Source organism: Diadema antillarum, unplaced genomic scaffold (genome assembly GCF_040938485.1).
Source record: "Diadema antillarum isolate AM-2024a unplaced genomic scaffold, OU_Dant_1.0 scf00000084, whole genome shotgun sequence".
Lineage (NCBI taxonomy): Eukaryota > Metazoa > Echinodermata > Echinoidea > Diadematoida > Diadematidae > Diadema > Diadema antillarum.
In genome coordinates, this window is record NW_027270973.1 from 70,682 (window position 1) to 83,788 (window position 13,107).

Genomic DNA, 13,107 nt, shown 5'->3' on the forward strand with positions numbered 1-13,107 from the left:
CATGTCATTTCATTTGGTAACTCTGGCCAGAATTTCCTTTTCCACAGCATGTGGCATCTTGTATGTTGCAGTGAACAACATTAAAGACATATACAGTGTTGTATTGCCCTTTCTAATGAAAAACAAAGATGTCTTTTACTATTCATAACACAGAGTTTTGGAGTCAGCCATAAGGTGGAAATCTTACCTCTGGAAAAGTTCTGGTGATGATTTTTAGTTTCTGTGCCAGAGCATTCTCATGCTGTGCTGTTGATGGTGCATCGACAAATTCCTCTTGCACTGTAGGACATAAAGACCATTACTAAGTATACCAAAGACGACCAAGACACAATCATACTTCTACATGGCATGAATATGGAAGTCATTTAAGGAAAAAAAAACCAACAATAATCATTAGAAAATCTACCCGGATTACATTTAATGAATATGCAGATACAAATTTTTGGCATGCTGCAGGTATGAATGCTTTGATGAATGACAGCAAATCATTTACTTCTTGTACTGTACAGCACAGAGGAGGACAATATATCCTGTTTTTTCTTCACTTTGCATGAGAAATGAAGTAGAAAAGGAAAAGAACTGGAAGGGGGAGAAGAGCACTTTGCAAGAAACGATGGTTTGGACTAATGAAACTCAAACAAATTTTGACAAATATTCTTGAAGACATGATATAAGTTTTAACTAATATATTATTCTATAACTTGGTGTTTGTCTTTTTTTTTTTTTGGTCACTGACAAATCTCTGTTGAGAGTATTACTCAATCCTGTTACTGGCAAATAATCATGTTGAATGAACAAAATAAATTGATAATATACTGAAAAAGAGGACATTTTTGTGCGAATCGACAGCCAATAATATTTCGCACATGGTCAGATAACACAATATTTTTTTTTTCTGTGGAATTAAAACATTTGTATTAAATACAACAAGCAAAAACATTTGTGTGCTTTTATTTTTGCATGTGTTTTTGGTTGCTCAAAATACAGAAAAATTTCCACTTTCAGAGTAATGGAGATTACCACTGCTCAAATGAAAATAATAGGCTGATAAATATATACCTCTAGGCCCTGTTTTATGAAGACTTAAAATTGATTATATAATTGATTTCAACTGTAAGTCTATGGCAACCTGTGTGGTCAGGAAATTTAAAATTGATTTATCTTTTGATGAAACGGGGCCCAGGCCATGTAACTACACACCCTCAACAACTGTCAGCAAAATTTGATTATAGCTGAATGACGATGATGATGATAATAGTAGTTACCATCATCATAATCACCACTATCATATCAATAATAATGATGATAGCGATGAAAATAATTATAGTAATCATAACAACAATCATTATTTTCACTGCCTAATGTGATTAAGAGCAAGAATAGAAAACACACACACAACAACAACAAATCAAAGAGTCTAAAAGGATATTATTGTTGGTTATTTCCCTCAATATTCTGTTATTTCTACCTGGCATCACAGCAGGGGTTGCTTTAGACACTCGTGTGAGACCAGTGGGCAAGAAACCTGAAACGAGGAACGTGAAAAGTGAGGCTACCAGAAATGTGCAGAGGTGGTGATTATTAATGATAGGTTCAGAAAAAAAAAATAGCTAAAATGAAATGACTGATAGAACACACCCAAGAATTGTCCACCCTAATAAACACACACAGAGAAGAAACAAATGAAGTGACAGTTTTGAGAATTTATGTCATTCTGCCCTATTCGAGTCTATCATAAAGACTCATAACTTCTGCAAGTGACTTTCATAAATGTCATAATATACACACTTACACACACACACACATATTTGAAATTTTCTGCATGCTAAAAATCTGGACTTTCCTGTAATGACAATGATTTCACTGAAAATATAGTACATAGTTTTGTTTTGTGCTACATATTGGTCCCTTTCCAAACTGGGCCAATGCACTGCACAGTTTACAAGAGAGCTCTCCCAACATTTCTTGCTCTATATTTTTCCCTCTTCTTTGGGTGTGTGTGTGTGTGTTGGGGGGGGGGGGAGGGGCACAGAAATTGTCTAACAGATTCCTCACTGTTTCATAACACACTTTCATCAATTTTGTGGCAACAAAGAGGGAAGCTGGGAGTCTGTAATCATTTATGCAACACAACTCACGATGATGTCACAAATTTGTGTGCATCAACGGAGTACAGCACAGATCGAGAGGGTTTTGTCATGCTATGGACAGCGCATATTTTGTTTCAATAGAAGAATAAATGTGTTTATCATATGACTCAGATGAGAAAGAGAGAGAAAGATGAAGGGAAGGGAAATGATGACGAATAAGGAAGGTTGCTATGAATGGAGGCTTTGCAGTGGCTGTCTTTTCTTTTAATTTGGGAATTTGATGATCATGATCAACATCTTTCGTGGATGTCTTTGTCATTGCAATATAAATAATTCAGAATATTCTGCATCAAATAACTGTAAGCTCTGATACTACCTGTCGGAATCCTGGGTTGGAAGGTAGCTTCAAAAGCAAGATAGAACACATAAAAGATAACTTTTACCATGCAGAGTATGATTGTTGCATATTCTCATAAAAACATTTGCTGCACAATTAAAATCCTTGCTTTTCATGTCTTGGTCTCAGATTCAAGTATACAGTGGTAGGTTTCAATGCATTGTTCTTGAATCATGCTTATTTCACATTTGACTGGTCTTTATCCAAAGAAACTTACACATTAGTCATCAGCTGTAAGCGTAACAAATAGTTAGTGATAGAAAATGATGTTGTGAGATCCACACACATTACATACAAAAGTATTGTTACCGACAATTGAAATTGTTATCTGAAAGAGATGAAAAAGAGCTCTCAAAAACAAACACAAAACCAGAAAAATTAATCTATCCTGGTTTTGACATTGAAAAGGTGCATTCACATGTATTAAAGGTCAAAGAAGTCAGATATTGATGAAAATTCAGTCACAGTAGTAGACGATAAATTGTATCCAAACTTACCATCATATATTGTGATGTTCGGACTTCCAACTTCCACAAAGAGAGTCTATGACACAGCAAAACATGAAAATGATGTATTTAAATGCCATGAAACTATAACTTGTTTCCAAATGAAAATCTTTGAAATAAGTCATAGTGCTCTAGTAGCCTACCTTTGCACAGATAGAATAGATAATGTTGATACATACATTCGTGATTAGCTGCCAGTAAAATAAGTACAATCAAAGTGAATAACTAAATCAAACCAATAACACATCCTTCGAGAAGAACACAAATTTAACGTTCCAAATTAAATCCCATTTAAGTGTCAATTCTGCATGCTTTAACAATTTGACTACAAATGGAACACACAATTTGAACAGAATATGAAATTTAACAGTAAGAAAACAAATTAGGGGAAATACACTTTATTTAAAAAAGCAATTGGATTTTTGGGGGACAAATCCTTGTCATCAGATGAGCATAATTATACTTCACATTTTTTTTTTTTTTTTTTTTTTTTGCACGGTTGAAGAAGAAAGGTAACTTGCAAGCCACAACCTTTTAAATTCTTTGTGCCATTTTGCAATCCATGTGCTCATATTAATCATCCTTCATAGATATTCATGAAGAAATTCTTTCTTCCTTCTATGTAGACTCTTCAAAAGCTACACTACAACGTAACTGTAATAAGTAAGTAAAAACTGTCCATGCAATGTCACCATGCGTATTACATGTAATTTGTCACACTGAGTAGCTGAGTGCCAAGTGAGTTCAGGGACATGGTTTTACATTTTACAAAAAACTGAAGTCTTGGGAGAAGGCAACTTTACCATCAGTACTACTTCATCAAAGGTTGTTGGCACGTATGCCTATTAGGTCAAAGTTTCATGGATGAAAGTATGACCTTACCGTAAGAACTCTCTGCATCAGGTCAATCTGTGTGGACACCTTTAGACTGACCGATGCTTGTGCGACGTGCGACTGGTCTCCATCACTCTGAGGTCACAGGTCAGCAGTTTGAGAGGGAAGGGGGGGGGGGCAGGGTCAGACAAATATTTACATTTTCATTCACATAAGAATCCATCTATAAAGATATCAGGCATTTTCTTGCAATGATGCAAAGCATGTCAATGATACACAATAGTTTCCAATCTAATCATTCCTTATCTTAACTTTATACAGGACAATGATGAAACCTTATATATTTGTCTTTTCACAAATGTAAAATTGTTAGACTTTTCAGGCAAATTACTTGCTCTGCAGTCTGCTCTGTGTAAACTTTATCACACACACACACACACACACACACACACACACACACACAAAATGAAATTGGCAAATGGTCTCCCAATACACATAAACAATTTTTCAAGATGTTGTCTGTTATGAGTGAATAAAACACAGAGTGAAATTGGATGAATATTTGGATGTGATACAAGAAAACAAAAAGGAAATTGAACATCAAATCACAAGACATACTTTTTATGTTTACACATGTCATATATTAGCAAAACATGCAGAGCAATCTGTCTTCACCTAATGAATATTCAAATCAGATTGAATCAGAAGGGGGAAAACAAATCTCTCCCTATTCTCTGAGATCAGAAAGTGACATACCGGCTTTGTGCTGCGCAGCATTTTCAGTGACAGCTGCTGGGAGAAAAAGTCTGCAGCAATGACCCTGTGACATCCAATGGAAAAATATTCAAACAAACAAAAGCAAGAAAATACAATAATCATGTGTGTATGACAGCACAAATTTCTGCATCTTTTTTTTTTTTTAGTTTCTTGTCATTTGTATCAATAAAGCACCTAACCAGACAATTCATGAAAGAGTCAACATCAGTGAATGCTCAGAGAGCTTGAAGGTATACCTTGATCTTCCTTTGAAGTTATCAACTGTTCGGGAAGTAGAATAATTAAATTGCTTTAGTTAAGGGAAATGTTGGTGACAGCAAAGAGTTGCAATGAGCAAAAGCAAAGGAAGTGCTTCTTTAATCTCCATTCAAAGGAATTATGGGAAATCACATTCAACATTAACATTTTTCTCCAATTATCTGTAGAATTCAACCTGAAACATTACACAGAATCAGATCTACAAGAAGAAGGTAATTTAGTATCTGATCAAAAGGTAAAGAATTCTCACCCATCACTGGACGACTGTCCAACCAGCGAGACCCCAGAAACCGTGACGTGGAGAAGGGAGTCCACCCCCATGGCCCCTAGCAGCATGATGTTCACTGCCTCCATGTGGAATGAAGTCAGCTGAGGTGGATGAGGAAGGGTGGCAATGATTGAGAAAAAAATACAAAGAAAATCTTGAGCACCATGAAATATAGGAAGGTGTGAACATTTACACCATAAGTGGTATTACTGCAGATAGAGATTGGTAGATACTCCTCAAGAGATGACACTCTGGCCATATCTCTTTTACAACAAGTGCAATTTCAGGTTTTTTACCTCCGCCAAGGGAGGAGGTTATGTTTTCGTTACCGTTGGTTTGTTTGTTCGTTCGTTCGTTCGTTCGTTTGTCCGTGTGCAAAATAACTCAAAAAGTAGTAAACAGATTGGAATGAAACTTGCAGGAAAGGTTGAGAATGACACAAGTACCAAACGATTAACTTTTGGTAGTGATCCGAGAATTTTGGTGGAATTAATGATGGATTTTTGACATTTTGGTAGGTAGGGTCAATGAACTTGAGAGTTCAGGCTGCTTGTATTTGAGGTTTGCATGCGCGCACTAAAATGCGTGCTCTAGTTTCTGTAAGGGCAAGGTGCGCCGTGCAGCTGAGGGTTTATGACGTAACAAAGGCTTCTATATTGGGATTCGGGCGACTCTGCACACAATGCAGTACGTATGGGTGGAAATAATAAAAGAACAAGATCAGTGGTGGAAATGAGCTGCATGCTTGGCGGAGGTCTGCGCTCTCAGAGTGCTTTTCTAGTTTTTATTGTGTCTAATAAACAAAGACTAATATCAGTCAATCAAACGGTAGATGCTTCTTCACAGTTAGACCTAATAAAGTTATAAACTTAGAAAGTTTCTCTTGTTTTGGCTAATAGAGATGTTGGTAAAAATCCCATATGCCAATAGTTGAGCTGATGATGTCATCAACTAACAACTCTTCCATGAGTTAGTGCCCCAAAATATCATTATAATCTTAAAATGTGGTCAGTGATTGAGCAAGCATCACCTTTTGCCTGTGAGAGTTATCTTTGCATGGTTACTGCAGCACAACAACAATTTTTGTGTGAAGAATAAAAGTTTTTCTTTTAAAACATCACAGCAGCTCAAGCTAGAAGAGAAGAGTTGTGCAGTCATACCTGACTGCTACTACTATGACTGCTACGGACAGCACTCTTTTTATGAAAACAGATTAACATTTATGCTTTCAATTTCTTTCAAATTTACATCCAATTTGGATGAAAGCTCTACAATTCCTTTTGTTTGATTACACTCTTTTCAGTAAAGCAAACCTGTACATAGTGAGAAATTGACACAACATTTTTTTTCTTCATTGCAAATCAATCTTTATACCAAACCATTATATAATTCACCCCAGGTGACTACTTTACAACACGTACAAGCAATATCATCATTACTGGGACAGCGCATTGAGGAAACTACGTCACATCACACTGGTGACAGCCCTTGTTGAGTTCATTTTGCTTTTTGCAAACTTGCGATGCTCAATATGCCACACACAAGTCAATAACAGCAACATTCAGAAGGGGGTAGGATCTGAATTTTTTGTTATCTATATCCCTTCTCTCACATGCATGTAGGATGCAAATGACAATTTGCAATTAATAATTGCTAGGAAGAAATATCTGCCACATGGGATTGAACGTAATTACAAGTACCGAGATATGTTCTTTCTCAGGAGTTTTAAAGCATACTGATTCCTTATTACCACATACTGTAGCAACCTTTATTATCTGCCTCCTCTGCAAGACAAGGGAAATAGTGCTAAGTAAGATGTTTGTATCACACACTAGACATGACACTACAGCACTGGCAGGTGGCTAACAATAGCTCCAATGGTCAACTTCCTACTCATTCTCTTCGATGCAATTTTAGACAGGATTGGATCAAATAGAATGATATCAGTACCAGTAGTCTAATCCAAATCATGAAGGTGTCACTATATGCACTATCATGTAAACTCCAGACAGAACTTCTGGAGTAAATCATCCAAACTACATGCAAGATTATCTTTCTTACAGACAGCATGATGTTGCCATCATTACACAATGTGTGCAGTCTGTTTCCTTTGTTTTTGAGCCCCCCCCCCCCCCATGTTCAAAGTACAACTTAGTAGCTATTGTGTTAAAATCTTTATGACCCTACCATAAAAGAGCAGACATACCAATGGTTAATACAGGCCTTCCACTAACCTTGGATTGGATTATTCATGGTATTTACAGCTATCAAACAAAGTCCTGATATGTAGTTCTTCATTGGAGTTTGTTTTTATGTACTTTGTTTTGTTTTGCTTGGTACAGAAGTGTAGAAAGATAAAGATGTTAGGGATAGTTCCTTTATTTCATATTCCAGTTGTAATCAACAGTTTCTTTTATAATTCTTTTATTATAAAAATGAAATACAAATTTTGTCATTCTTTGGCTGTCACTCATGTTCCAAATGATTTGTGTGATTTTTTGTTTGTTTGCTATATTATTTATTTTTGGAAATGATAAAAAAATGAGAACCAAGTCTCCACTGGACACACTTGCAACATTTCACTATGACTGTAAATAACACCTGATATGTAAGCATTACCTGTGCAGCATACTGGAGAAGAGTGGGAACACTACTCATCAAAACCTTGGTCAACCCTGTGTAATAAAGAGAAAGATGGAAAAGAAAGATACATTAATGATTAATAGAATAAAACTTGAAAAGTACTCAGAGAGCGCAGACCTCCGCCAAGCCAGCAACTCATTCCCACCCAAACACGCATGCAATTTCCCAATATAGCAGTCTTTAGTTTATGCCATCAGCTTCTAGCTGAGATGCGCCTTGTCTGAGCAGTGTATGCACTTAAGTACGCGTATGTGCCGCTAGAACTACCAAGTTCACTGACCTTATATGCTACAGATGAAAATTTGTCAAAAATACATAAAAAATATGTAAACCACTACCAAAATTTACTCATCTGTTCCTTGTGTCATTATCCACTTTTCCTGCAAGTTTAATTCAAATCCATACACAACTTTTTGTGTTATTTTGCAAACAAAGAAACCAACATCAATGATCACTTAATCTCCTCCTCCTCCCTTGGTGGAGGTACATGTAATAATGAAATCAGACATAAAAAATGTAAATGAATTACAAAATACATACTCAATTTTTTAAAAAAAAATCTGAAACATGCAAATCCTGTCAATTTGTATTCATAATATCAAAGACCTGCCAAAAATCACATGTTCAAATTTGCAATGCATCTCATTTGAAAAAACTTCCCTTTCATTCATCCCCATCATCAGAGGGAGGTCAAGATTAATAATAGCTCCCCCCCCCCGCCCCCCCCCCCCCCCCCCCCCCCCCCCCCCCCCCGCCCCATAATTGCCTCAATGAAATTACCTGATCTTGTTCTGGGTCTGTCTGCTTGGGAGACTGGTCTCAAGGGAGCAGTATCATCTGGGGCGCCCTCTTCTTCGCTGAGTTCCGCCCGCACACTCACGTCTCCTATGTGCAGGGCCATTGGGCATCTGACAGATGCAACAAGGACAACAAACACAGGGGAGGGGAAACGAATTTCACATCAGTCTTACTTTGAGTGACATCATATGTAAAATGGACTTCCACTCTGCCATTATGGATATGTCTTGATGAAATATTTTTTTTATTGATGATAAAACATCCACTGCAAAACTCTTCCTTCAGGGTTTCAATTCATTCACTGTTTTGCTCAAATATATAAAATGTACTAGTTGAAAACATGAATAAGGTACATGTCCAGGTTCTCATTTATCAAAAAAAAAAAAAGAGAAGAAAAAAGAAATACTTGAGGCAGAGTACATGTAGAAACATGCAGTAAATACTGTTGTCCCAATTTTGTGTGATGCTCCAACATCTAGAGGCAATAAAAATCAAATAACAGCTTTCACAGTCTTGTGATGAGACTTTGATAAAGTAAATATATTAAATTATTAAGAATTGTACGACATGGTGCGGGGAATACATCTCCTACAAACAGAACATGTACAGAGTATGTGTTAGACTTCAAAGTGACTAATTTCAAGACGATGTCCAGAAATGTGATTTTGTTTTCAATAATTCGAAGGAATACTTACTGCTGCTGTGAGTTGAAGAGTCTCCATGATATCCAAATGCAATCTACAACCTAGTTGGGGGAGAATAGTAATTTGCATTTTCACTATTGATATTTACAAGGAGACATTTATGAAGAACTGTACAATCTCATATTTGTGTTTGTACTGTGGATTTGGTTCAAACACTCAAACAAGCTGATTCCTTGACATGACCAGCACTAAAACTGCACAAAAAATTAACGCATGTGGAAAAAAGCTAACACAAAACATTGCATAAAATTCTTCAACACAGGAATTCAGTGATTCTCTCTGTGACTTTATTTTCTTCTTTTTTTCAATAAGGTGCTACAGTTTCACATGCCTGCTGAACAAAGATAATGAAACTCTGTGCAAGTTTATAAGATTTACTGGACACTCCAATGACAATTCTTCCTAAAGGGAAGTGAAAAGATATTGAATGTGCAAGGCTACTCTGATTTATACTGTAGACGTAGTTCTCAGTAAACACAAGTTCGATATTGCTTAATTCTTCTTTTAACTCATATCCCTTGTTTTCTACTGTGTCATCATTCCTGGAGTATGAAATAAAAGGAAAAAATATGAGAAAATTATAAACTTACCACACTGCAATTTGGCAACTGCACAGAAATGTTTTTCCAGGAGAAGAATCCAATGTACTCAATGGAAATGCTCTTTCTGAAAAGTTTACTCAGAACTTTGGAGAGGACTATGGCACTCAATCTACAAAAGAGAAAATGGCGAAGGTGAAAGTTGATTTAGGATTACAGGAGATCAATGACAAGGCTACTAGCTGCAACAATCATCAGTGCTGTCAGGTAACACTACCTGAGACTTGTACCAAGGAGCAGCGTTCAAGAGAATGGAGTCACAACCGTCTTATTTCCTTTGCCAGATGTTCGATGCTGCCGCTCAAAAATATTTGAAGCATGTGCCAAACAGGATCTGCCATGCAGATAGGAAGACAATTGACTCGTGTCTCATTGCATAATCACCAGTCACTTTCTATGGAAGATACAAGTGTATGTCTTTGTGATGGTAATTACTTTTCGCTATCCCTTCTTATAAAAGGTAGATGGTGCAGACACGAGGATGCGGCAAAATAAATTTCGCAAAAAATGCTGAAATAAAAATGAATATCACTCGATTGGGCATACCCGGGCACTAATCTGATATACCTATCAATAAAGAATATACTTGAAGATTATTCTATATCAGTTTAATTTGTGGAAATTAAGTGGAAAGTGATAAAACCGGCTTTCCAGGATGGTACAATTTTAAACATTTTCACATGATACAGCTCTGATTTACACTTTTGCACAAATTTCTGGATGGGATTGACTTTTGTTTTACATGCTTTATCATTACGCGAAATTTCATTTCATTTAATAAATAAATTATAAGCAAAATATGGCCAACATCACTAATTATGTTAGCGTTTAAAATTAATCTTCAGATTGCTAAGCAAGACGGTGGCATCGAACATCGATCATCAAAGGCACAAATGCACCTGTGAAATTCTATTGAACATCAATACAAAACTGACAACTGTTAGAATAATTATAGCCAGTTGGAATTCCAGCTATGAAACCTCCTTGTTTATACAGAGCATTAACGCATTCTGGTCATCAAAACTGCGGTAAATCATCAATGCCTTGTGCTACAAACACACCTTCTGAGGTGCAAAATATATACAATTTAGTGTTGTATTATGATACAAGTTCAGTCAAAAGGAATAGACTTTACACTACAGCAGGAACTGTAAAAGCTTGTCATAATGTACTGGATTATTAAAGACAGGTGCATTGCAGGGCAATAATGTAATGATGTATAATGCACTTGTCAATGTAATGACTCACCCCACTTCCCCCGGACATGGGTGCGTCATTTCCTCGTTTGGTCCGTCAAATTTGTGACCCAGGTGTTCGTCATTTTACCAGCTTTGTCCGTCAAATTTTTGACCGAGGGGTGCGTCAAAATCCCATCATTGTCGGTCAAAATTTTGACCGAGGGGTGCGTCATGGTAAGTCACTTGGCTATGGAAAACTGCACGCATTTTTGCACGCTACCAGTACCGGATACACGTACCGCGAGTGAAATTACAGTGAGCGCTTTCCCGCGGCAAGTGAAAATCAAAGTCCGGAAGCGTTTTGGAATAAGAGGGAAAAATGCTTGCCAGAATCTGGCAAGCAAATAATTTAAAAGCCACCCTTTCTCCTTACATTTTCCCTCCAACAAACCCATGAAATCATGCATACTCAATCTCAAACCAGGGACTGTTCAGCGATGTAACAACTTGTTCAACCTTTACTGTTGAACACTTAGTGCCTATTGCATATTGCGATGCAACACTAACACACATTGCTATCGAAGAAAGTTCGTTTACATTCCAATACAATGTGCATCTAAATAATGTTCTGTGGTGACAAAGGCGAATTTTTGACAGTAAAAGAAGCGGCAGCAGAAGAAACTGCCTGCCGAATGCCATTTTCTGCTCGCGGGATAGCCCAACCAGACGTGCGACGCTGTTATCTGTGCGAATCTCTACGTACAGTACAGCGACTAGACTGTATGTAGTTACTCGCGGGAATGTCGTGGCGTGGTGTGTACTGTGCTGCAGCAGTATGCATCCACCGCACTAGCAATGGCCGCGCACACACAGCGCATCTGCACACATGCATGTGATTGTCATGTATGGATTGCATGCACAGAATACATACTACTGTACGGAATATCGTAGCAGCAGCGTGATGTACGGTGAATGACGGTACGGTGCTTACAGGGCCATGGTAACGGAAATTTGCCGAAACTTTTATAAATTATGTTTACGAACCAAAAGAAAATGAAATTGCTTGAATAGAATGTATGCAAAAATCGTTTCAGTATTTACGGGGGTGCGTCAAATGTACCGAGGATGTCCGTCAAAAAAGTGACCGAGGTGTGTGTCACTTTCAACGTGTTGTCCGTCAAAAAAGTGACTGTGGTGTTCGTCACTTGCAGCGTTTTGTTCGTCAAAAAAGTGACTGTGGTGTCCATCAAAAACCCCGTGTGGTCAGTCAAAAAATGACCGTGACGCACCCATGTCCGGGGGTAGTGGGGTGCATCATTACATTGACAAGTGCATAAAACAGAAACGGAAAAAAAAAAATCACTTGCCCAAATAGGTATTTAATTTAATCAAAGTGCCATGCCTACTCATTTCGCATGCCTGATAGGGAAGTCTGTACTGTAGTAAAGTGGCCGCAAAACTCAGGACCTAGCCACAGCTCCAGCCATTTGGTGGCTACATACAGTGCAGTGCCAGTGGTGTGTGGTCTTGCTCTTGTTATGTCGATGTTTTTATTGACATGCATGACAACAACACTGAACTGGTCTGAACTGTACATTTAACGTTAGAAAGTAAGTGGATGAGGAAATTCCTGCATTCAGCTGTTTATATGATTCTGAACTGCAAAGTGGCTACCCTACCATTAGTTCTACAAGTAGACTGTAGGATAGTAAACTTCTTTTTTTTCTGAAGCATACAACTCCTCCGCTTACGCAGTCTTTAATATATGGGACTGTTATGGAGGTGATGTTGACATTTGACTACGATTCATGTAAAGAATACAACGCACAGACATCAGACAAATAACTCATGTAAGACCCTTACCTTGATAGTAATGTCACAGATAAAACGAATACAAAAACGTAGAATAAGAATGAATACAGATCCATGGCTCAAGCGGAGCAACATTTCTTAGCAAGAACTGGAAGTAATTTCAATTCTCGAACTCGGAATAACGTCAACATCTTCGTAGTGTACGTGCAATCAGGGAGGTGAGACAAAATCCTCTCACCTCCC

At 37.5% G+C, this 13,107-nt stretch overlaps 1 protein-coding gene across 1 annotated transcript in view; it reads right to left on the reverse strand.

Moving 5' to 3' along the window:
• Window positions 1-13,063, reverse strand: part of LOC139717889 (bridge-like lipid transfer protein family member 2) — a 61,461-nt gene extending 48,398 nt beyond the window's left edge. Inside the window, exons 1-11 of the mRNA XM_071629377.1 lie at window positions 12,916-13,063; window positions 9,866-9,986; window positions 9,267-9,316; window positions 8,554-8,681; window positions 7,750-7,805; window positions 5,113-5,231; window positions 4,584-4,647; window positions 3,876-3,962; window positions 2,985-3,030; window positions 1,469-1,525; window positions 188-279 (exon numbers count right to left, since the gene is read on the reverse strand). Coding sequence (XP_071485478.1) covers window positions 188-279; window positions 1,469-1,525; window positions 2,985-3,030; window positions 3,876-3,962; window positions 4,584-4,647; window positions 5,113-5,231; window positions 7,750-7,805; window positions 8,554-8,681; window positions 9,267-9,316; window positions 9,866-9,986; window positions 12,916-12,980 — 885 coding nt within the window. The 5' untranslated portion in view covers window positions 12,981-13,063. The remainder of the gene's footprint in view (window positions 1-187; window positions 280-1,468; window positions 1,526-2,984; window positions 3,031-3,875; window positions 3,963-4,583; window positions 4,648-5,112; window positions 5,232-7,749; window positions 7,806-8,553; window positions 8,682-9,266; window positions 9,317-9,865; window positions 9,987-12,915) is intronic.
• Between the last annotated feature and the right edge of the window lie 44 nt (window positions 13,064-13,107).